At 61.9% G+C, this 23,416-nt stretch overlaps 1 protein-coding gene across 1 annotated transcript; it reads left to right on the forward strand.

Moving 5' to 3' along the window:
- Positions 1–857: 857 nt before the first annotated feature.
- Positions 858–17,749, forward strand: SMTNL2 (smoothelin like 2). The gene is made up of 8 exons (XM_086685641.1): positions 858–1,366; positions 7,747–7,837; positions 8,295–8,537; positions 9,091–9,157; positions 9,852–9,998; positions 10,730–10,847; positions 11,058–11,209; positions 16,958–17,749. The coding sequence occupies exons 1-8, from the start codon at positions 959–961 to the stop codon at positions 17,082–17,084; spliced, it is 1,353 nt and encodes a 450-aa protein (XP_086541767.1). The 5' UTR covers positions 858–958; the 3' UTR covers positions 17,085–17,749.
- Positions 17,750–23,416: the final 5,667 nt, after the last annotated feature.

A 23,416-nucleotide genomic window follows, 5' to 3' on the forward strand; every position in this document is an offset into this window, starting at 1 on the left:
CTAGTCAGGAAAAATTTCTGTGCAAAAGGTGGGATGTTCCCATTTTTAAACAGTAAAAAAAAAGTTTTTAATGTTTATTCTGGGGGGGGGAGGGGCAGAGAGAGGGAGACACAGAATCTGAAGCGGACTCCAGACACTCTACGCTGTCAGCACAGAGCCCAAAGCGGGGCTTGAACTCCCGGACCGAGATCATGACCTGAGCCTAAGTCGGATGCTTCAACGGCTGAGCGCCGGCCCCGCCCCGGGCGCTCCTTCCATTCTGAATTTAAGTCAGTTTACAGTTTACAACTACAGGAGAGTATCTTTGCCCATCATCCTGTCCTCCTTACGGCACAATTGTTTTCATTCTTCCCTTTCTTGTGATGGGAGGGGGGCAGGGACCGGACAGTTCTGGGGACTGCTCCCCCCCTCAGGTCTCCTCGACCAGTGGGGGAGTTCCCACCCCCAGCGGGACCGGGCCCTGCGGGGGAGAGCCCGGCGACCCACAGCCCACGTCAGTGGTCTCCGGGGTAAAGTCCCCTCGGGGGCCGCAGCCTCTCTCCAGGCCGCACGTCGCTCCTCTGGGGCGGGGTCAGGGAGCTCTCGGACACCGCACTCCCCCTGCGGCCCCGCCCCACCGGGCAGCAGAGCCCCACTCTCCCCCTACGGCGACTCCGCGCCCCTCCCCCCACCCGAGGCCCCGCCCCCCTCGGCGCCCGCCTCTCCCGCCTCCCGAGGCCCCGCCCCCGCGCGGCGCCCAGTCGCGGGGCTCGCGGGCCCGCCCCCGCCCTGTGCCCGCCCCTCCCGCCGCCAAAGGCCCCGCCCCCTCCCCGCCCACCGCCAGCGGCCCCGCCCCCACCCGCCCTGCGCCCGCCCCTCCCGTCGCCCCTCCGGCGAACCCGGCCCGGGGCGGCCAGTCGCGGCCCGGAGCTGCGGAGCTTGGCTTCTCTGCTCGCTCGGACGGCGCGCCCGCTCGGCCATGGAGCAGGGCCCCGACCCCGAGGAGGCGCGCACGGTGCGCGAGGCGCTGGGCCGCTACGAGGCGGCGCTGGAGGGCGCGGTGCGCGCGCTGCACGAGGACATGCAGGGGCTGCAGCGCGGCGTGGAGCGGCGCGTGGCGGAGGCTCTGCGCCTGGCCGGCCCGCTGGCGCGCACGGTGGCCGAGCTGCAGCGCGACAACCAGCGGCTGCAGGCGCAGCTCGAGCGCTTGACGCGGCAGGTGGAGGCGCTGGGCTTGGCTACCGGGCCGTCCCCCGCGCCCGGAACGCCCGGCTCGCCCGGCTCGCCCAGCCCCCCGCCCGCGCCCGGCGTCCCCAGCCGCGCGCCCCGCCTGGGCACCGCGCGCTTCGCCAGCCACGCCACCTTCTCGCTGTCCGGCCGCGGCCAGGTGAGCCTCGGGGCGGGGGGCGCGGGCGCCGGGGGCGTGGGGCCGCGGACGCGGGGGTGCTGGGCTGGGGGCAGGGCCTCTGCCGGCCGCGCGGGGACCCACTCCGGGGTGGGAGAGGGCCCTAGAAGCCTGCCCGCTGCACCTGTCTCCGGCTCCCGGCCCCCTCCTTTCTTGGGAGCCAGGCCCTGTCTGCCCCGAGTCCTGACTCCCTCTCCCCTTTGTCCCATGACGCTGAGGGCTCGGGCGCTGAGGTTCGGCCCCTGACCGGTTCAACACCGCCTGGGCCTCACCGGCAGCCCCCGGCTCCCCCACCTCCATTCATGCGCCCCCTGCGTCGCCGCTTCACTGAGGCCTGACGGCTCTCGTTATTAATTAACCCAGACTGAGAACTCAGGCCCGTGTGTGGTGTGTGTGTGTGTGTGTGCGCGCGCGCGCGCATGTGAGGGGGAGGCCAGGAGGACGCAGTGTGGTCGGGGCGGCAGCGTTTGGGAACTCGCAGGGGGTAAAGACAGATGGGAAACCAGCCTGGAGCAGTCTCCAGCTTCCTGGGGTCAGTGACCCGCGTGGGGGTGGGGTGGAGGCCGGTGTGGACCAGCACGCCCAGCATGGGGCCTCCTGGAGAGGCAGGTTAGAATGTTTCCATGGTGTGCGCGGTGGCCTTAGGTGGGATTTTCCACTCTGCTCAGGCATGTGCTCTGGGGTGCGGTTTCCAGGGTCCGGGTCTGAGCGCTTTGCACCTGCTGCCCCTCCTTGGTTCCATCCGTCATCCGTGCAGATCTCCTGTGTGGGCTGGGCTGCACCTCGGGGGCCAGGAGGAGGGGGGTCCCATCAGCCCCTGGAGGTCCCAGCCGGGTGGGAGGTGGCCCCAGACAGAGCAGTGCCAACAGTGCAGGCAGCTGGACCGGATGTTGGGCCCCGGTCCCTTCCAGGTGGGTGTCCCGGGAAGGCTTCTGTGCCGGAAGCCCAGGGCTGGCTGTAGCTCCTGCTGCAGGTGCGGGTGCGATGGGGACTGTGCACGTGCAGGCTTGGCGACGCTTTCGGGGGTGGGGGGGTGGAGAGGGGGGCTGGTGGGACTGAGAGGGGAGGGCTGAATTGTGAAGGCCCTCTGGGAGCTGGCTAAGGGAGCTGGGCTCTGTCCCTGGTGTCCGGTGCTCCGTGTGAAGGGTCTGGAAATGTGGAGACACTTAATTCTGTGCCATGAGCACAACATACTACACATCCATGGTATAAAATCACCACGGTGCGGTGAGCCCACACGTGCCTAATCAACTGTGTCATCGGCTGTTTCTGAAGTTGGGTTTTAACACACGTTTGCTACTTGTCTGCTCACGGAAGCAGCTTCCCAAGTGTCCAGAGACATAACGTCCCAGTCATATGTGTGTGACCGCAGGTACGCACGTGCGTGCTCATGCATGTGTGACAGGAGGCTTTCCCGTCATCCAGCTGTCTCGGTGGGAATTGGCCGTTCTCACCTCAGGTGACTTAGTCATCTTGCGTATCACGGGGGTGGTGGGTGAGGGGCACTGGGCAGGGAGGGACAAGGTTCTCCTTGTTCCGCAAGGTCCGGCAAGGATGGATGACGGGTTGGAGGGTGGCTGGAGACGGGGTGGGTTGAGTGGGATGGTCCAAGGAGAGGAGACGATCTTCAAGGGGGAGTCGGCAGGGAGGCACAGACAGGAGCCGTGCCTGGGGAGCTATTGGGTCACAGATCGGGGTGGGGGAGGATGCCGGGATCTGTCTGGGTCCTGTCCAGTGTGAGGGGCCGCGGGACATCCAGGCCAAGCTGTCCCAGAGCAGGTGTAGTCCCTGATCTGGCGAGCCAGGAGGAGTCAAGGCTGGACTTCAGGGAGACATCAGGGCAGAGCCTACAGCGGAGCCCTGAAGTGGGTAAGGTGTTCAGGTAATTGTGCAGCAGGACGGGGAGGAGCTGCTGGGCAGCTAGGGGGTCCCAGAGAGCCCGCCCCTAGAAGTCAAGGGGACAGCACTTGGAGGAAGGGGTCAGGGACGCCACGGCTCTTTATGGGACAGGGGTGGAGTCACGAATGGGAAGTGGGTGTGGGCTTCAGAAAGGTATAGATGGGCACTTGGGTGGAGGATGGCCAAGGTCTCCAGGGGGCCAGAGGTCGTGCAGCCCCCTGCGCCGAGGCAGCACCCCCTCTGCTGGCTTCAGAAGCGTTGTCCCCACTTCTCCTGCAGCCCCCTCTCAGGAGCGCTGACGGGCGGCCTCCAGCCAGTTTCTGGTGGCAAAGGGGACTGTGGAGACATCTGTATGTCCCCACTCCAGCAGCCCACAACTGGGTGCTCAGTCACGACCTGGGAGTCAGGGCTCCAGGCTGGGACCCAGGGTGGCTGGTTCTGTGTTTCATGCCCCGGGTCTGTGTCACAGCGGGGAGGGGCCAGTTCCAGCCGAGGTGAGGCCAGCGGGGCCTGGTGGTACACCGCCCCTCTGTAATAAGCGGTGACATTTAGAGAATCTTTTGGTTTCTGCTGTTTCAAACTTGGGGCTGTTGGAAGTGTATCATACTTAGCGTGTAAATGGGTCCTGAACTCCGTGCAGAAAGAGTCGATCATGGAATCCACTTCTGAGTGGACAAGCCTTGACCTTGCTAAGTGGTAAGGAGACAGAAGAGTAGCCAGGGCAGCTCCAGGAGGAGGGAGAGGGCAGGGCCATGGAGTGGGAGAAACCAAGGTGGACTTCCTGTAGGAGGCCCAAGTCCCGGAAGCAGACAGGAGCTGCTTTTGTCATGTTTGCTGTGAGGCCTGGGGAGCACCTCCTCAAAGGTCGACCTCAGTTTCTCAGGATCTAAACCAAGGGGGATCGGGCCAGGCTGGGTGGGCCCTTCAACTCTGAGCCGACTGGCTCCTTATAACGGTGACATCAGCAGGGTCTGTTCACAAGCATCCACAGAGCCGCAGCCGTGGCCTCGCAGGCAGAGGGAGCCCGTGGGGGCCTGTGGTATGGCGGCAGCCTGAGGCCAGGCCGGGCCTGGAGCGTGGCCCTTGGAAATGTCCTCGGCTGGGCTGGAGGCCCGGGCCCCGCTGGCGGAGGCCCTCAGGGCCGGCTGCCAGGAGTTCTGGGTCGAGGCCGGCCGGCTGTGAAAGAAACCAGACTCCCTTATCTGCCTTCCTTTCCCAGACACACTGTGTGATAAGAGAGGTAAATGCTTTGGGGAGATGTTTGGGTTGAGTCTTGAAAGCCGAGTGTGAGTGGGGGATGGGCAGCAGTCTCAGGACGGGCTTCTGGCCCCTCCCGGGCTCCTGTGCCCACGCGTGAGCCCCCACACGTGAGCCCGCATGGGGCCGGCAGCACTGAGAATGCCTGAAATTTTCCCACCCTCCCGAAGCGTCTGCAAAGTTCCCAGTGAGAGGATCGTATCTCCCGGAGTCCCTGCAATCAGACCTGTGTCGCCCTGCGCCTCCCTCTCATGCTCTCAGGCCTGGGCTCCCTTATGCGGGGGGGGGGGGGGGGGGGGGGGGGGGGGGGGGGGGCGGGGGGGGCGGGGCTCTTCCTAAAGCCCAGATGGGGACCGTTCTGTGCTGGTTCCTGTTCCCAGGGCTCACCGGTGATTTCTGCCCCAGCACACAGAGGCTGCCCCGCCCCGGTTCTCTTCCTGGGGGTGAGGCAGCCCTCCTCCCCCGTGCCGGGAGACGCTGGGAGAGTGTGTCTGAGGTCCCAGGGTGTGCCTGGGGACCAGGACAAGTCCTTGGTTTAAGGCCTCTGTTCTGCAAAGGTCCTGCTGGGACGGTTATCCCATTGTTAACCCTTTTCCTCCCCCTCATCTGGCTAAGACAGGTCTGGCGGGGACCAGGACCCGCCCTGCCCCAGGTCCCGGGGGACACGTTTGTCCTGAGCTGTCCTCTGTTCTCTGGAAGGCCAGAGTGCCTTGTGGACAAAGTCTCAGGTTGGGGTAGGAGACCCGGGTCCCAAACTTCCACTCCACTACCCCTCCCCAGCCCGTCCTGCCAACGGGTTGTGTGATGATGGTTGGCGGGTGGTCTCCCAACGACCCCTTGGCCTGACCGGACAAGGGGTAGTTCCAGTCGAGGGGAAGTGGCAGTGGGGGGGGGGGTGGCGGGCAGGAGACCCAGGAATCTGGCTGGTCCAGAACCTACTTCCTGTCTGGTTGTGGCTCCTGGTCCCCTGGGGCGTCATGGGGGTGGGGGACCTGCTACGTGCAGGGGCATGCGTCTGGGGGCCCCCCATTCCTGGGAACGTGGTTTCACCATCACCCTGTCCCTCCAGGCCCCTACCCAGACCTGTGGCACCGGTTGGGCCAGAGTAGGAGGGTGGGGGGACATGGAGACCCCAGGCTGAGCTGGCCTCGGTGACAGGTAGGGGCTGGAGTTCAGGGTGGACCGGCTGTTTCTCCTTCTGCTGCTGATTTGGCTTCAAGTTAGGGGTGCCCGCAGGGGCCCCCCTTCTCCACAGCCTGGCCCCTCCCTCTCTGTCCTCCTGAGTCAGGACTTGAGGGGTCCCCTCCTCTCCCAGGCCCCCCCCCCCCCACCAGGGCTCTGAGTCCTGTCCTTTCCTCCTTCTGCAGGGACTCACACCCCACAGAGGGACAGCCCCTTCCAACTCCTCCCCTGTCCTCCCAGCTTCTCCCCCCTCTGCCCTCTCCCGCCCCACCCCTACCTCATTCAGTCCCTAAATCACCTGCCGGCCTCTTCTTTGCTAAACCCAGTGAGCGCTGTTCAGATCTCATCTCGACCATTTCCTTGACCCGAGGCCGCCTTTGGGCGCCCCAGGCACGCCTGTGTTCTTCCTGAATGTGTCTACCTGCCTCACCCAGCCTTCTCCAGGTTTTCTCCCTGCACCTCTGGCTGCCCCTCTGTAGACCCCTCTTCTCCCCCCAGGCCCCCTCCACCCCTGGCCACTTCTTGCTCTGGGCGTGTGCCGGGGACACAGGACTCCTGCTTGTCCCTCATTGTTCCCTCCATCCTTCTGTCCTGTCTCTTAAACTGTAGACCCAGACACACAGCTGTGTCCTGACCTCGCCTCCTGGATTTCCCAGGGGCACCTTACACTCCATGTGGCCCGAACTGAAGTCCCTGTTTTTCCACCAACGCCCCTTCCTTCCCCCTCAGGTCACTTATCCCTGCAGTCGCCCATCAGAACGCGTCACAACTCCAAGTCGTCTGTCTGTGCAGACGCTAGTTGTCCCCTCCTCATCCACCTGGCGTACCCTACACCCGGCTTGGGCACTGCTGCCTCTGGGGGGCCCTCCCTGACCTGCTGGGCTGGACGCACTCTCGGGCTCTGCTCGAGGTCCTGGCTCCCCCGCCAGAGCGATCCCCCCATGGCGCAGTGGCCACCCCTAGCACTGGCTGAGGGGCCGCTGAGCCATCTGGGGCCAGGGGTGGTCTTTAGTCATCTGGGAACCTTGCAGGCAAGAGCCAGCCTGGAGGTGTCTCGGGAGAGGTGTAGCCAGCCTCCAAGTGGCCCTTAGTACTGGGGGTCTGCCCCGATCCCCTTCCCGCCAGGCAGACCCCGCCAGCCCTGTGGACATGCCGGGCCCTCCCCACCTCCCTCGCTTTGAGAGAGGCAGGAGCTCAGTGCAGGAGGACGTCCCTCCAGGCCACAGATCACAGGTGATTTTCATGTGTCACTGTGGACAGGACACCTCTTCTCGGAGCCGTGGGCTTTCCCTGCCGCGTTGGGGTGTTAGCACGCACCTGAGAGGATGGAAGCACATTGGCGTAACTGGTGTGGCCAGAAAAGGGCCTGATGCTCGATGGATGCTCTGCAGTGTACCTCCCTTATCTCAGACGGGGACACTGAGACCCAGCAGCGGCATGACCTGACCCCCGGCTCCCCCAGGGGCTCCGGTATTGGCTCCACTGAGGTTCGGGGGGGCTGGAGGGCCCCGGAGCCTGTCAGACCCTCGTATCCCGGGCATCCAGGCAAATCTTGTGACCGCGTCCCATGGAAGGTCCTCAGCACGAAGGCCCCAGTGCCTGCTGTTGGCCCAGAGAACCTTAGGGTTCTGGTTTCAGCGCCCCTACACGGGCATCCGTGTCGGCTGGCCACACGGGGGTGAGAAGGGCCAGGCTCTTGCCGGGGCATCTGGTCCAGGCAGGGGAAGGGTGGGCCACTTTGCGCCCTGCCAGGACCCCCATTCTGATCTTTGTCTCTAGTGCTTTTGGAGTCTGGGGTGAGCCCGGGAGAGTCGTTTGCCTGGCAGGATCGTGGGGGCTCAGCAGCCGGGGCTGGGTCCACGCCAGCTCGCTGTGTGGCCTGTGCCCAGTACCGTATCTCCCAGGGGCTGTCTCACACGGCAGTGTTACTTGTCCCCAGAACTGGGGGGGGCCTCAGACAGCAATCTCGGGAGTGGGCAGCCGGCCCTGCCTGACTGGGCCACCTGGTGCGTGTGTCTCTGTAGAGCGTGGATCACCAGGACGAAGCCAGCGAGGTGGACACAAGAAAGGCCTCAGACTCGTGCATCGTTGAGAACGGGCACCAGCCTGGGACAGGTAGGGGCCGACGGCAAGGGGGGCCATCCCGCGGCCGGGAGGGGACGTGGCCCTGAACCCCAGCAGGCCGACAGGCTGCCCGGAGGGCGGCTTCACTCGGGGTGAAGTAGACCTCTGTCAACGCAGAGGCAAATGGGAGGTCTCGAGGGGATGGACTTCCCTGTTTCCGGAGGAAGCAAGTGGGCCCCGAGGAGATGTCCACGCAGTGGACAGCACAGCGTGGCCGACAGGCTAGGTAGTATTTACTGAACTGATGGTGACAGCAGTGTGGAACAGACATAAACTCCGGTTGCATTGAGGCGTCCCCAGAAGAGGGAGGTCAGGGAGGCCTTCCTGGAGGAGGTGGGAGGAGGGTTCACAGAAGCTGGAGTCCTACTGGGCGGTGGGGGGCGGCCTGAGGCCCCTGCAGATGCCTTGGCTGACTCCCCCCACCTTCCCCACTGGCCTCATGTTTCAGGTCTGGGCGATGGGTCCCCAGAAGCCGCTGGAACCTTACCAGCACCAGAGCCCCCCAGGCCTCGCCCCGTGAGCCTCTCCCTGCAGCTGCCTCACCAGCCGGTCACGGCCGTCACTCGGGTCTCGGAGAGGTTTTCAGGGGAGACCTCGGCCGCGGCTCTCTCGCCCACGTCTGCCGCCATCCTGGGGGGCCCCAGCCCGAGCCCCAGTGAGGCCACCGCACCCCGGACTCCAGGTCCCAGCGGTAGGAGTGGGAGAGCATAGCCTGGGGGCAGACCCCACGGGGGTGGGGGGCTGGCGAGAGACTCGGAAAACCTGGGACGGAGCTGCCCACCTGTGCCCGGTCCCTGTGACGCGCCCTTCCCTGCCTGACTCCTTCCAGAGTTGCCGTGAACTGGCGGCTTCCCTCGGGGAGACCGTGGCTTTCATTCCGGGTCAGGCTGTGGTGAGGACGTGGCTGGCACCCTGCGCACTTGGCAGGGCTCCACCAGCCTGCTGTGGGCCTGTGGTCAGGGCCTGTGGTGTGTGCTGGGGTGGGGCTTCCAAAATGAGGGTCTGGCGACAAAGCGTGCTGCACCCTGGGACCTGTGCTCCCCAAAGCAGCCGGGAACGCCTACAACACCTTTTATGTCCGAGCTCTGAGCTCCTAGCCCCTCTCCCTCAACTGTTGGCCATGGGGGGCCAGCCTAGTGGGGGGGGGCTGCCCATCCAGGGAGCGGTGTTGGGTCAGGGAAGGGCTCCGGTGGCTGGCCCTCCCCAAGGCCGTGGCTACTTCTGTTCCTCTCCTTGTCCTGCAGAGAAGAGTCCTTCCACCCCGAGGTTGAGCTCTGGCTATGGGGCAGCATCGGCCGGCAGGAGCGACAGGTGCGTCAGGGTGAGGCGGCCGGGTGGGCTGTGCTGTCCTGGGACTTGGGCTCCCTGTGCTGACCCGGACCTTGGAGAGCCGGGCAGAGGTTGCAGGGGAGGCCGGGCCGCGGGGCTCGCTGGACAGCCTCGTTTGGAGAAATGTGGCCGAGGCTGGCTTCTCTGTGGACCCTGCAGAGCGGGTCTGTGTGGAGGTGGGAGGGGGTGTCTCCGTCCCCACAGAGGAAGGAGGGTGGGAGGGCCTCTCCATGCGGGTGCCCAGAGAGGCCCTGCCCCCCTCGTGGTACAGACCCCCTCCCCCAGCCTGCAGCTGTCCCCATATTCCCCCAGGCCAGCTGGCTGGGGGTGGGGGGCTCGCTTGGCTTTTCTTTTAATAATAAAGGAAAATCGTGACTTTCTGGCAAACCGTTCAGGAGGAAACAAAGAGGGTCTTATCTAGTGGTGGAGAGGGGCCTGGTGGGGCTGGTTCGGGGTCCACCTTCTGCCCCAGGAATTGACACCTGCTGAGGGGTGATTATGCCAGGCATTGGGTGCCCCCTGCAGCGGGCCAGACCTCTCAGTCAGAACCTGCCCAACAGGTTGTGCCTGGTGCTGCCGTGCCTCCTTTGTTCCTGCCTCGGCCACTGGGGGGAGGGGGGCCCTGGGCTCGAGTGGGCTGGGATATTCCTGACTCGGTGGTTCTCTCTCTCCTCAGCCCACCCCTGGTGACGCCTCGGTCTCCACCGGCCACCGCCCAGGCCCGGCGCCGGGAGCTGGTCAGGTCGCAGACGCTGCCCCGCACGTCTGGGGCGCAGGCCCGGAAGGCCTTGTTTGAGAAGTGGGAGCGCGACACCGCGGGCAAGTACGCACACTCGCGCCCAGACCCACGTGGCAGCCAGGCCGCGCAGGAAAGCCGGCCCAGTCCTCTTCCCCGGGGGCCGGGCGCAAGGGCAGGGCCCATGATGAGAGCCCCTCGCCTGCCCTGTTCCAGAGGTGCCCCAGGCCGCCCTCCCCGCCTCGCCTGGCAGGACGGGGAGACCACAAGGGATAGTGGGTTAGGATTTCCAGGGTGGGGGGGGGGGGCTGTGGGGTGACACCCTGCCCCCCTTAGGGACAGGGCTGGTCTTTGAACAGGGATCCAGTCATCAGCATGACACCTGCTGGGTGCAGGGTGGGGTCCCAGCCCGTGTGGTGAGGATGCCCCTAGCCCCAGCTTCCTGTGACCAGTGAGGGAGACCGACCAGGGCAGTTTCCCCGCTGAGCCAGATCTGGGCTGTGTCCTTGGGGCCACCAGGGGGACCACCCTCCCGGGGCTAGGAGGCTAGGAAGGGAGCTGTCAGTGAGGGTTACATCTGGGCAGCTGGGACGAAGGGAAGGGAGCAGAGGGCAGGGGCCTGAGGCCACGTGGGCTGCGGTCCTCTGTCCCAGGATTGCCAGGTGACCCCCGATTCCCAGTGTGGGAAATGGATGCGGGCTGGCGGCCGGAGGGAGGGTGGTCCTGCCAGCGGGGCGTCTCCCCGGGGTGAGCAGAGCAGGTGGTGTGCGAGCAGTGGGGACCCGCGGCCCCACAGCAGGCAGGCGCTCTTTGCACAGGGGGAAGGGCGAGGTGCGGGCCAAGCTGAAACGGTCGCAGAGCTTCGGTGTGGCCAGTGCGAGCAGCATCAAGCAGCTCCTGCTGGAGTGGTGCCGGCAGAAGACCCTTGGCTACCAGGTGGGTCCAGACCCCGCCCTGGCCTGGGGGTGGGGGTGGGGGGGGACCCTTGGCTACCAGGTGGGCCTAGGCCCGCCCCAGCCCAGGGGCCCCTGGTCTGCTCTGGGAGAGGCTGGGAGCATCTGCTTGATGGGTTAAATCGGGTGGGGGGCGCGGAGGTGGGACGGAACCCCCGCTCACGCCCCTGTGTTGCCCCCGGCCCTCCGGAAGCACGTAGACCTGCAGAACTTCTCGTCCAGCTGGAGCGACGGCATGGCCTTCTGCGCCCTGGTGCACTCATTCTTTCCCGACGCCTTCGACTACGGCGCCCTGAGCCCCGCCCAGAGGCAGAAGAACTTCGAGCTGGCCTTCACCATGGCCGAGTGAGTATGGCGGGTGCTGAGCCCCGCTCCTGCCTGGGGGAGTCGTCTGCAAGGGTCCTGAGGCCATCCCACGGCCTCCTGTACGGATGGGGAGACTGAGGCCTGAGGGGTCGCCCACACTCGGTGCACCTGCCCCTCTCGCTGGGTGCCTGGCCTCTGCTGTGTGGTCTGGGAGGCCAGCCACGGGCCGGGCGTGAGGGACTGCGGGGCGGGCTCTCCCAGGGCACCCAGCCTGTCCTCTCAGGGTTGGTGGGGAGACACTGTTGCTTGGGCAAGCAGGATGTTGAATAATGTCTGCCTCGGAAACATTTTTAAAAATTCTTCAATAAGTAGATTTTACTTCCCTAAATGTTGTCCTAGCGTTTGCTACGAAATCGTCTGTGTTCCTAAGACTGGCTCCGGGAGGCGATTGGGTGGGGAGAGATTCTGGGATTCCCTTGGCACTTGGGAAGCCAGTCTGGGATTTGGCTGGTGGCTCAGGGCAGCCCCTGGGGCATCGGGGTTCTAGCTGGGGTCGGGAGGTGGGGGTTGCAGGCTGTCCCCTGGGGCTGGTCGGCCTGACGTTGTGGGGCCCGGAGAGCAGCTGTGTGGGGAGGGCTGGCTCACGGGCTGTGCGTGTGGGCAGCGGCTGGACCAGCTCACGGCGGCTGGCAGGGAGCTGGGGCAGAGGGCCTCCTGTCGGTTGGTCACAGTCCAGAAGCAGAGGCTCAGGGGAGCCTGGGGGCGGGGCTCAGGGGATGCTCAGGGGATGCTGGGGGGGGGGGGTGGGGGGGAGGAAGGTGAGAGGGAAGGCGCAGTCTCCTGGAGGGAATGTTTGTCTCCTGCCGCAGCCTCTGTGCCTGGACGTAAGCCCGTGAGCAGCGCCTGCCCACCAGGTCTGCATCCCCGCTGCCCTGACCAGGGGGAGGCCTCGCTCCAGACCTGTGTGCCCTCCGTACTCCGTTCCTGGACCCCAGCCCTGGCCGGGGAAGGGGTCGGAGCCTACGGGTCAGTCCTGGGGGCAGAGGGGAGCCGGCCTGAGTTGTGGGAATGTTGCCGTTGCCCCCATGCAGTGGTCTCAGGTGACATGCCGGGACTCTTGGCCCCCGCGGGGTCACAGAACTCCTTCTCTTTCTTGGCTGCTCGAGCTAGCTGTCTTCCTAATCGCAGAAACAGCTCTGGTTGGAGTGTGTTATGCAACTGGACCCAGACGGCGGTGAACCAGAGCCAAGGGGGACAGCACAATGTCGGGGAGGGACACCTCGCAGGGGGAGGCCCGGCTGCTCGGGCCTAGAGACGGTGGCTGTCAGAGCAGACTGAGTGTGCAGGGCGGGGGCTCTGGTGTGGGCGCCGCACCCCAGGACCCACCCCGGAAACTGGGCCGGCGAGGCCCCACTCGGGCCCCTGGTGTTTTCTTCCACAGACCAGGCTGGGCCGGGAGAGGGGGCCCTGGGCCTCAGGGTGGTGGCCCTGCCTCCCAGATGGTGGGGAGCACAGCCCCGCCCCGACAGCCAGAGCCAGATTGCTCTGTGGCTGTGCTTGCCCAGACGTGGGCACCTCCAGTCTCGGAGCACAGAGCACGTTCCTTCTGTTCCCAGCCTGGAGGGTCAGGGTGTGTGCAGGCTGCTCCACATTTTGCCTCCCTCCTCCCCAGAGCAAACGGTGGGGTGGGGGTGGGGGTCTGCCCTGCCCTGCCTGGCCCTGCCTCTTTGTGGCCTGAGTATGGCTGGGGAGGGGAGGGTGGTCTGCCGGCTAGGGGCCCAGGGCAGGCCTGTGTGGGGAGCTTGTTTGGGGCCTGGGAAGGGACCTCCCCTGGGAGTCCCTGGGAGAGGTGACCTCGCAGATATGGGGGGGGGGGTAGGAAGGTGGCCTCCTAAGAAGACAGCAGCTTGGGTCACCTGGCTCGCTCCCGGGACAACAGGCTGGAAGGAAAGCACAGGACCCCTGCTGGACGGTTCTGGCTACCAGTTTCTTAGCAGACACTCCCCAGGTTTGCCAGCGAAGGTCCGGCAGACTCATGGGCCCACAGGCGGCAGGAGCAGGCTGTGCGGGGTGACAGGGGTCTGGGCTCCATGGGGTCACAGCCTTTGCACAGGAACAGAGGACAGACAGGCCCCTCAAACAGGGGGTTCACCCCCCCCACACACACACATCAGGAAGGAACCGTTTGCAGACCCTTCTGCGAGCGAGGGCCTTAAAACCACAAAGACGCACCGGGAACTGGGTGGCGTGAGCCGTGTGCTACCCCCCCTCCCGGGAACTCCCGGCCCCGAAGATTCCCCGCGGCCTAATCTGTGCGAGCAATGCAGTGTTGACAGCAAAGTACGAGCCCTTGTTGGACAGGTGTCCTGGGCTTGGAGAGCGGGAAGACCGGTCCTTTTATGGAAGGGGTGCGGCGGTGCGCGGGGGCCCTGCCCTCTGCGCCCTGCGCCCCACATCTCCAGGCCGAGCGCCCGCCCAGAGCCGGACGTGTGGCCTGAGGCTCCCGCTTGCCCTGCAGGGAATGTGTCCTGCTCTCGGGTTACGCCCAAGCAGAAGGGGCTTCGGGCTATTTGTAGTGTCCATGTGTCTCTGTCTAAAACCAGACTGGAGGCTGTAGTCCGAGCCTGGCATCTGCGTTTAGCGAAGGCTTAAACAAATAAAAATAGCCCCTTGAGCCCCTCCTCCCTCGCCCTCACAGGCCAGCCCCGTGCCGACCGCAGATCGTGACAGAGCCGGGGCAGGAGAATCCTCGGAACCTCGCTTTTAAGCCCCAGGCAAGGTGGGGCTCAGTACGTTCACTCAGAAATGATGGCACACAGGTGTCACCCCGGTTCTTGCTACACGGTGCCATTGAAGTGCCTTGCGCGTTTCCCTTTGGGCTTTTTCGCGGCGCGGGAGTTACGCTCCCATCGCTGTTACAGACACACCTGCTTCCTTTTAATTCGAAAGGCAATGGGGTGTGTGCCCAATAGTGTTCTGCCTTAACCGCACCTCAACTCTTTAAAAAGGGCAGTTGGGGCCTCTAATATTTTGAGACTTGAGTATTTTTATAAAAGTCATACCCTGATTCTGAAGTTTCATTCAACCCGCGTGTGCCGCTTTTAGGACTCGTGAGGTTACCGTTGTAGCTGCTGGGGTGGGGACCGGGAAGCCAGAGCCTTGCCCGCGACCTCTCGCCTGGGTTGTAGGGGTGACGGCGGGGTAAGGCCTTAGTGCCCACCCTGACCGTGGCCCTGAGGGCGAAGCCTCGCTGCCCAGGCAGGGATGCCGTGGGTGGGAGCCGGTGCAGAAGGGGGTCAGTGGACCCTCCCTGCGCGGGTTGGAACATCCTAGCCATTGTGGGCGGGAAAAGAAACCAGAAGCAGGGCACAGGAGAGGGTCCCAGGTGCCCTTTGGAGGCCCAGTGAGGGAACCAGAGAGATGTGGTGTCGGGGAAAGACGTGATGTGAAGATTCTCTTCCAACGCGTGAAAGGCTTTGGTGGGGAAGAAATTAGGCAGAGAACAGACTTGTGGGGCCATCCGTAGAAAGCACCCAGCGGCAAGTGAGCATAGGGAACAGGAGGGAAACTCTCCTGGCCAAGAGCCACCTGCGGAGGGATTTGACCGCGGGGCCCTGGGGCCCGTGGCCTGAGCCTGGAGAAGAGCAAGGCCAGGCCGGACTCCCCCGTGTCTGCAGGGTGCGTTCGGTTCTCTTCCGAGGCCGAGGTCAGGGCTTTAGTACGGCCCTCCTCTAACTTGGGGACCACTGTGGCCAGCGTCGTCGGGGAGTGATGGTCTGGTGCACATGCATGGCCCGCCCACACGCACCTGGTGCAAATTCGGGCCCCGCCCCCAGGCACCTGACCCGTACGTGGCCCCGCCCACACACACCTGGTGTGTAGGAAGGGCTCACTCACACACACCTGGTGCACGTTCAGGGCCCCTGCAGGGCACGCTCACACGCACCTGGCGGGTGTGCAGGCGGCCCTGGGAGGAAGGCAGGAGCGGAGTGCAGCAGGTGCTGACGGCTCAGAAGGTGAACTCAGGCCGGAGAACTTGGATTTGCAGCTCTTCGCCATTAACAAAGCACCTTCCCATGCCTGCCCTTGTCAGAGCTCGCGCTTCCCTGACCCCGAGCCTGGCCCTGGCCCGTCTGGGATGCCAGGCCCCCGTCACCTCACAAAGCCGCTGGATTCCGCCATTGGCCACCGGCTCCAAACCGAGGGGGAGAGGGCAGTGGGACCTGGGACAGACGTCCCCATTTGCTCTGACATTTGGTTAGTGATAGGACGTCTGGCACATGGCCAGCGCAAGATCCACCCGCGAGATCTGGTCGGCAGGCTCTGGGGTACAGGCCACAACCTTGGAGGTGGGGGTCTGATCTCTGCTGAGGACACGGCTAGCAGACCCAGGATCTGAACTCCGCTGTTTAGGTCCCAAATTCTGACGAAAATGGCAACCCCCGGGGACGTGTACTGAGCTCTTTCCAGGCACAGAAGCCGCCGTGCGACCTGCACTCCCACCCCGCCCCATGCAGGGGAGATGATTCCACGTGGGGGACCGGGAGCCCGGGAGAAGCCAGGTGTCTTTCTTGCCAGAGTCAGGGAGGACGGGGCCGGCCGTGAACCCCGACAGTCATGCATTTGTTGACGGGGGAGGCGGGGGTCCCTGGAAGCAGGGGAGTGCCCCGTGCTCGCTGCTGAGCAGGGGTGGTCACGGACCGGAGCAGGTGTGGGAGTTTGTTCCGGGCTGGGTCCCCCAGGCCCGCCGCTCTGCGCCCTGGGGAAGCCCGCCTCAGCCTCCGGAAGGACACCCGCTGTTATGTCAGGGCGTGGCGCTGACCCCTGCCGCTGTGGGCGCCGCCTCGTGGGTCGTGGGAGTTGGGGCAGCGGGGCAGCCGCTTTCTTTCCAGGGCAGTGTCTGCACGCATGTTTCCCAGAGCTCGAGGCACAGGCCCAGGGGTCGTAAGTGGAGGTAGGCAGGTTTCTAAGCTTGTGACCCGTCAGCAGGTAGTGACAGCAGGTGAGTGTTTCGTGACCAGCGTTCAGGAACAAGTGTGGGGCAGGAGACACGAAACGCCACGGAGGAAATCTCGGTGGTGAGACGTTTGTGAGCGTTTTCCGCGTGCACGTGCTGACCTGGGGTGGGAAATCACCAAGGGTGCGTCTTGGAAAAGTTTTAAAAGACGGTTTGAGAAGCCGTGTGGGTGACTTTTATGTTTTACTTCATTTTACATTTATTTTTCTAGCTCGTGCTGATTTCCCACGGCTGCTGACGTACATCGAAGTTTTTAGTGAAATTTAGTTTTTAAATTAAACTGAAATTTGACTAACAAAGTTTTGACTCGCATTTACTTTTTAAGTGGATTTAGTGAAAAGTTCAAAGTGAAATTAAATTTCACTGAAACTTGCAATAAAGTAAGTCTACTTAAGTCAAAACGTGAGTTGTCGCAGTGGTTCCTGGACGCGGGGGTCTGGGCAACCCGCCTCCGAGTAGGCGACTCCAGGGTCTCAAGGGGTTTCTCGGGGTCTGCTGGGGTCTCTGGGTGTCTCCAGGGCCCTGCTGGGGACTCTCAGGGTCTGCGAGGGTCTCCCAGGGTCTGCTGGGGTCTCCGGGTGTCTCCAGGGGTCTGCTGGGGGGGTCTCCCAGGGTCTCCTGGGGTCTTCAGGCATCTCTTGGGGGGGGGGGTCTCCTGGGCTCTCCCGGGGTCATGGAAGGCCCTGTGGGGACACCCCTCCTCTCTCCCCAGGGTGGCGGGGCTGGCCGGTGGCTGGGACCCTGGTCCTGACCCAGCTTCTGTGTTTCAGGAATCTGGCCAACTGTGAGCGCCTCATCGAGGTGGAGGATATGATGGTGATGGGTCGCAAGCCGGACCCCATGTGTGTCTTCACCTACGTTCAGTCTCTGTACAACCACCTGCGTCGCTTTGAATGAAGCCCGTGGGGGCTGGGTGGCCAGGGCGCAGGCCCGGGAGGACACTGTGGGGCGGCCCCACGGGAGTCGCGTGCGTTCTGGTGTGAGCGCGCCCTGGCCGCTGTGTCGCTGATGCGCCCCCCGCGCGCAGGGGCTCCGAGGAGGAGGGAGCGCGCTCGGTGCTACGTGATTATCTCCCTGCAAATAAAAGGCTTGCCTGTGGATTCTGGAATGTGAGATCCCTTTTCCCTTGGGCGAATTTGATACATTGGCTTCACGGGGTTACACTGGTTACCAAGTGTGTGTGCTCAAAATACCCAGAGGTTTTTTTTTTTTTTTTTACTTTCTCACTGTATCTTGGGTTCCCTTCCGCCGTCCCTGGGGCCTCTGCCGGGAAGCAGGGAGGACGCCCCAGCCCAGCCTGACGCGGAACCGTTCAGTCTCCCCCAGGTCCTGGGTGGCAGATGACCTTCAAGTTACCCTGGCTGGCTGGGCGGTGGGAAGGCCGTCACCTGGTCCCCAAAGCTCCCTGTCTCGGGAAGTTAACGCTTTGGGGGAGGACGAGACCCTTTGTGCATAGAGGTAGTTTTTATTCACATCTTTTTTTAGGGGATTTGCTGGAGATATTTATGAAAAGTAACTATGTACCATTGGCCGTTTGTACATAAAAAGATGTGTCAAACTTCGCTCTGGATTGGTTGTTTCTGTTCGGGACACCTGGGGCCTGTGGACGACAGAGTTTGCATGCATTCCAGGTGAAAATCTGCTCAAATCCCCCCCTTCTCTGCTTCTGCACCTAGATCGCTGCCCAGGAAGTTGACAACCACGTCCACGTACTTGTCAGTCGGGCTCCCTCGTCCCTGCTGCCGGGGGACGTGGTCTGGAACTCCCCTCGGGTTTCCAGGGGACTCTGGGCCTTGGCTGGTGGGTCTGTGATAACGGTGGCCCACGTGTGGAGGAAGCCCACCTCGGCCGCTGCTCTATAGTCACGGCGATTTGTGCTAGGGTTCTAACAACATCTTTAGGTCCTGCCAGGTGCAGTCTTTAGCTCCTTCAAGAACCATTTTCTTTCTTTTTTTTAATGTTTATTTATTTTTGAGACAGAGAGAGACAGAACATGAACAGGGGAGGGTCAGAGAGAGAGGGAGACACAGAATCCGAAGCAGCTCCAGGCTCCGAGCTGTCAGCACAGAGCCCAACACAGGGCTCGAACTCATGAACCGTGAGATCATGACCCGAGCCGAAGTCGGAGGCTCAACTGAATGAGCCACCCAGGCGCCCCTAAAAATTTTTTTTAATGTTTATTTATTTTTGGGGGGGGAGGGGCAGAGAGAGAGGGGGACACAGAATCCAAAGCAGGTTCCAGACCCTGAGCTGTCAGCACAGAGCCCGACGCGGGGCTCAAACTCAGGAACTGCGAGATCATGACCTGAGCTCAAGTCGGACGCCCAACTGACTGAGCCTCCCAGGCACCCCAAGAACCATTTTCTAATTCGGTTGGACTTCAGTCACGTGCTTGCAGAATTTCCCTTCAAGCAGCTAGTATGTTCTTCAGCTGGTGCAGTATGGGCTTCTGTGACCGCCTAGACGCACATGCGTGTCCCCCGTGTGTCGGGAGGGCAGGGGAACAGCTCTTTGGGGCGTGAGGGGGAACGTGGTGGGGTTTTTTGGGGGGGGGGCTGAGCAGTAGGTTCAGCAGATTCGCTTCTTCGGGACAAATTCTTGTTCCACGTTTTGGATTTCCCCACAGAGGGAACCAGGAGAGGGGCGGGGAGCCCTCTTGTTAGCAAAGACGCAGGGCCCGTTTTTTATCGTATTTTCTTTCTTCATACTGCAGCTTAGGGTTTCAAACCTAAAGCCGATGTGGGAACACAAGAGCCCTATAAAAATCATTTCTATATGTGACTGAGTATTCGCGCATGTTAAACGGAACTCTCCGGAATTGCAGATGTGGCCGCACACCTTCGCTCATAAAACAGAGCAGATCCTGCCGGGACAAGGAACGATTTCTCTTCAACGTTCAGAACGATACAGAGCGGGTACCGTTTAAAGCAGGGTCTGTCTGTGATGATCTCGTCTGTGGTCTTCAGGGAGATCTCGGATACCTCAAGGGGTTTCAAACCTCATTACCTCTAGGACAGAGCCTGACGGTTCCCGGGCTTGGGCAGAAAGTGCAGGAAGGCTGCACCACGTCAAGACATTAGGAAACCATCGTTTTAGGTCAGGGTTACTTAGAAGTTCCGTCTGCGAAATCCAATTTCAGGTACAAAAATGGCTTCACGTCTTTTTTCGTTTCCCTCCCCGGAGAGAATTACTTCTCAGCGTGCCTCTAAGATCCTCTCGCTTTTCCAGCTAGATTCCTTCACCTGGCTTTTGTTAAAACTTATTAAGTCGGACCAAACTGGCTTGTGTCTCCCTGACGTGAACGTTTCGCCAGAGCCAGCATGGGCTCTAGCCTTTCTGACAGCTGATGGGTTGTTTCTCAAGGCAAGTGAGAGCTTATAAGCACTTTCTGAATATGATACAGCACATGCTGGTTAGCAGAGCACGTACAGGCCAGGTGTTTGGGGAACAGTTTGTTAAAGCCAATGAATTTCGCAAATGGTGGAGAGGATGAGAAGTTCTCCGCGTCCCAGGCCACGGTGCTCAGGACTCTGTAACCAGAGGAGGCGAGTGGGGGGCACTATTTGCTGCAACGCCGGGTCTGTCGGACTCCAGGCGATTGGGTGGCCAGCTGAAAATGCTGGTTAAGTCGGTCGGTTGTGGGTGGGACATCTCCCCACCCAGCCGACGCAGCTCCAGACTGGGATTCTTGAACTGGTGACGGCTGACGCTTCTGTCTCCCTTCTCTTAGCCTGCTCTCAGGCTGCTGCTGATGGCAAATGTTCCGGTGTGACTGTCCATCCCATTTCCCTTGCTTCTAGCGCCTTTGATGTCTTATCTCTTGGTTCTTCGTCCTGCTTTGACATCCAACAGCCTCTGTTGTCCTTTGAAGAGCACATTAAAGATGCCTGGGCAGTCTCTCTCTGCCCCTCCCCTGCTCACTTCCTCTGTGTCTCTCTCACTACATAAAGAAACTTTTTAAAAAAATGCCTGGGCATGCCTCATCCCTAGGAAGCATCAAGCAAGGCAGAACACCGAGGAAGGAGGGAGCCGAGAATTCTGGGCTCTCCGGGGCATCCAGGCAGCCTCCGTGGGATTGGGCCGTCCGACCAGGTGTGATAAAGGGCCGCGAGGGGGCCCCGAACAGTAGGGCAGGTGACAGGGCTGGTGGCAGCAGAGAGATGCGTCCAGACCGGCCACGGCCATCCCTCCACTGGGTCCAGTGCTGGCACGGGACGCGGGGGCAATGTTGGACCCTCTTCCTGCCGCCCGAGGCCTCACCCGCACCTCCAGTTCCCCCGTCTTCCCGGCCTCTGTCGTGGCCCCCCTGCTCTCATCAGTGTCCTGAGGCAGAGAGCCATTAAGTTCCCAAGGTTCTGGTTCAGAAATTCACGGAAAAGCGGGAAGACGAGGTCGGCGGACAGGTGTACTCCTTTCGTGGATTGCGAGCACTGTGCCACGTTCCTGCTTGCCGAGCCGTGGGTAGGACGGCACAGAGACCGCGACGCTCGGGCCGAGCACTTGGACATCCACGGAGACACCCACGTCCTCCCGCACGCGTGTCTGTTAGCACACTCCAGAAATCAGACATTGATTCACCTGATGTACAGCCTGTTTTCAAATTTCTCTAATTGTCCCCACATGCCTTTCATGGCTGTTAACTGAAAAACCCCAGGGTCCCGTAGAAGTTCACGCGCCACGTTCCGTTGTTACGTCTTTTTAACGTCTTAATCTAGAACAGTCTTCCCACTCTCTGCGGTCTATTTTCCATTCGATCCTTTTCAAGAGCCCGGGCAGGGTGCCTCCCCGGCCGAGCCCCAGTCTGCACGTTTCTGTTTCCTCCCGACCAGACGTGGACAAGACGTGTTCGGCACAAATACACCCAGCGTGGTGGCAGGTGAGGGGCTCGCGCTGTGGGCTGGCCCGCCCTCTGCCGTGGGGGGGTTCGACTGCACACGCGCCTTTAGGGTCATCGAATGATGATTTTTACCTGAATCTGTAATGATGCCGGGCGTTGACTGGTGATTTATTTTTTTATTTTATTTTTTAACGTTTATTCATTTTTGAGACAGAGAGAGACAGAGCATGAACGGGGGAGGGTCAGAGAGAGGGAGACACAGAATCGGAAACAGGCTCCAGGCTCTGAGCTGTCAGCACAGAGCCCGACGCGGGGCTCGAACTCACGGACTGCGAGATCACGACCTGAGCCGAAGTCGGCCGCCCAACCGACTGAGCCGCCCAGGCGCCTCAGACTGGTGATTTTTAAACTCCACTCAAACTCACGAGTTCTTTTATTGTTTGTTTTTGTTTCGTTTGGTGGGTTGTAACCACAATGGTCCAAGGCCGGCCTGCCCGCTGGAAGGAGTCAGCTCTGGGGTCCCTTTGACGCGTCCCCAGGCATCTCCGGGCACCTCCTGCTTTGGGCACAAGGTGCTCCCAGCTGACTTTTGACTTAAACTTGGAATCAGTCGTTTCCTTGAGAAATCCGGCCTCTTTTAGAGGGGACTCAGATTTATTTATCAAGATTCGGAAGCTGGCTGTGTTCAACGCAGGATGTGGGCGTCCCGCGGTGGTCACGGGAAGGACGTTTTGTGCAGAGATGCCCGCAGAGGCCACAGTGCCTCCCGTTTAAATCCCGCACCGCACGACTCAGCCGACTGGCCTCTTTTCTTCCATTTCCTTTTCTCTGACCCTTCTGATTCCCCACGATGTCCATATGTCCGCACATTTCTTCCTCAAGACACAGACAACACTGCCGTGGTTTTACGCCGATGCCACTGCCAGTAACAGGCCACTAAGTGAGGTCCCCGGAGGCCTCTGGGCAGCACAGAGAACAGGTTCAAAGTTACGGATTGGACGCACGTTGCCTTCACTTGTTTCCGCCTGTGTTCAGTCGAGGGTTTGTCTCCGTCATTTTATTTCATTTCCGTGGATCTGAAGTTCTTCGGCTAATTCAGAATCACGACCAAACGAGGTTTATTTCCTCGTCCTCCACCCAGCCCTGCTGTGCTTGTCGCCGGTCCGTCCGTCCGTCCTTCCTTCCCCTCCCGCGGCAGGAAGCAAATGCAAACCGTGCCTCTATTTCCCGTCCTGTCTTACACAGCAGAAAGCGTGGCACATACTCTCTGTGGACTTTGCTTTTCATTTTGGTTCACAAGTGAAGTTTGGGGCTCCGACTCTTGATTTCAGCTCAGGAAATCGAGCCCCGCGTCGGGCTCTGATGTTGGCGGCGTGGAACCTGCTTGGGTCTCTCTCTCTCTCTCTCTCTCTCTCTCTCTCTCTCCTCTCTCAAAATAAAAAATCTTTAAAAAAAGAAACAAGGGCAGATGTCCCCCGCCCCCGGACAGCACAGCCGCGGGGCCCTCCAGCCTGTGCGCGCTGAGCTTTACTCGGGGGCGCCCGGCCGCCGGCACCAGGGACTCTGCTGGGGAGCTCTCGGCTCGGTGCGTGTGCTGTTCACACTCGTGGGGACGAGTCCTCGGGGTGAAAGCCCAGGCACGAGATTGCTGGCTGGAAACGCCGCGCGGGTCTCTGCGGAAACGGTCAAATCTCGCTGCACCCGGTGGTGCCACCTGCACTCCCACCGCCAAGGTGTGAGGACACCTGTCTCCCCGCAAGGGAGCGTGCTCAGCCTCGTGGACTTCCGCCATTCCCCGGGCGACAGGGGCTGTCAGCGTTGTGTCTGTTTTTACTTGTCGTGTGAGCGTTTTTATATACATGTGAACCACTCCTGTGTCTTCTCCTGTGACCTCCCTCTGTTCACCTCTCTTGTCCATCTTTCTTTTATTCCTCTTGATTTTTAAGAGCTCTTTATATACGAGGAGGACTTCTGTATCTCTTTGTGCTGGTTTCTCCGTCCCCTCGGCCCCGGAACCGTGTCTGGTTTGTATCACTTCTCACTCGGATTGTAATGACCTCCTAACTGGCTTCCAGACCTCCCCCCCTCGGCCCCCGTTGTCTGCACCGCCCCCAGGAAGAGCCTCTCCAATATGTGTCATCATGTCACCTCCACTGAGTGCATTCTCACGTCCTTGGGACAAGCAATTCCTTCACGGGGCATCGAAGGCCATCTCACCCGCCTCGAGTCCAGCCACAGTTCTCCCTTTGCCCTGCTGTCCCCGTTCACCCGACTCCTCTTACCTGGTGCCCAGAGCTCAGTCTACACCCGGGGAGAACCTCACCGACGCCCTCTGCTCCTCGGCTCCCAGAACGTCACGAGCTGGGTCTGCCCGTCACCGACCACCTCATTC

Source organism: Puma concolor, chromosome E1 (assembly GCF_028749965.1).
Source record: "Puma concolor isolate L17-30 chromosome E1, mPumCon1.1.hap2, whole genome shotgun sequence".
NCBI lineage: Eukaryota > Metazoa > Chordata > Mammalia > Carnivora > Felidae > Puma > Puma concolor.

Excerpts from the sequence above, each read along its gene's own strand:
- SMTNL2 (XM_086685641.1), top strand. The coding sequence starts at position 959 with ATGGAGCAGGGCCCCGACCCCGAGGAGGCGCGCACGGTGCGCGAGGCG. Across the intron at positions 1,367-7,746 it reads CGCTGTCCGGCCGCGGCCAG|AGCGTGGATCACCAGGACGA; the intron begins GTGAGCCTCGGG and ends GTGTCTCTGTAG. Across the intron at positions 7,838-8,294 it reads CGGGCACCAGCCTGGGACAG|GTCTGGGCGATGGGTCCCCA; the intron begins GTAGGGGCCGAC and ends CTCATGTTTCAG.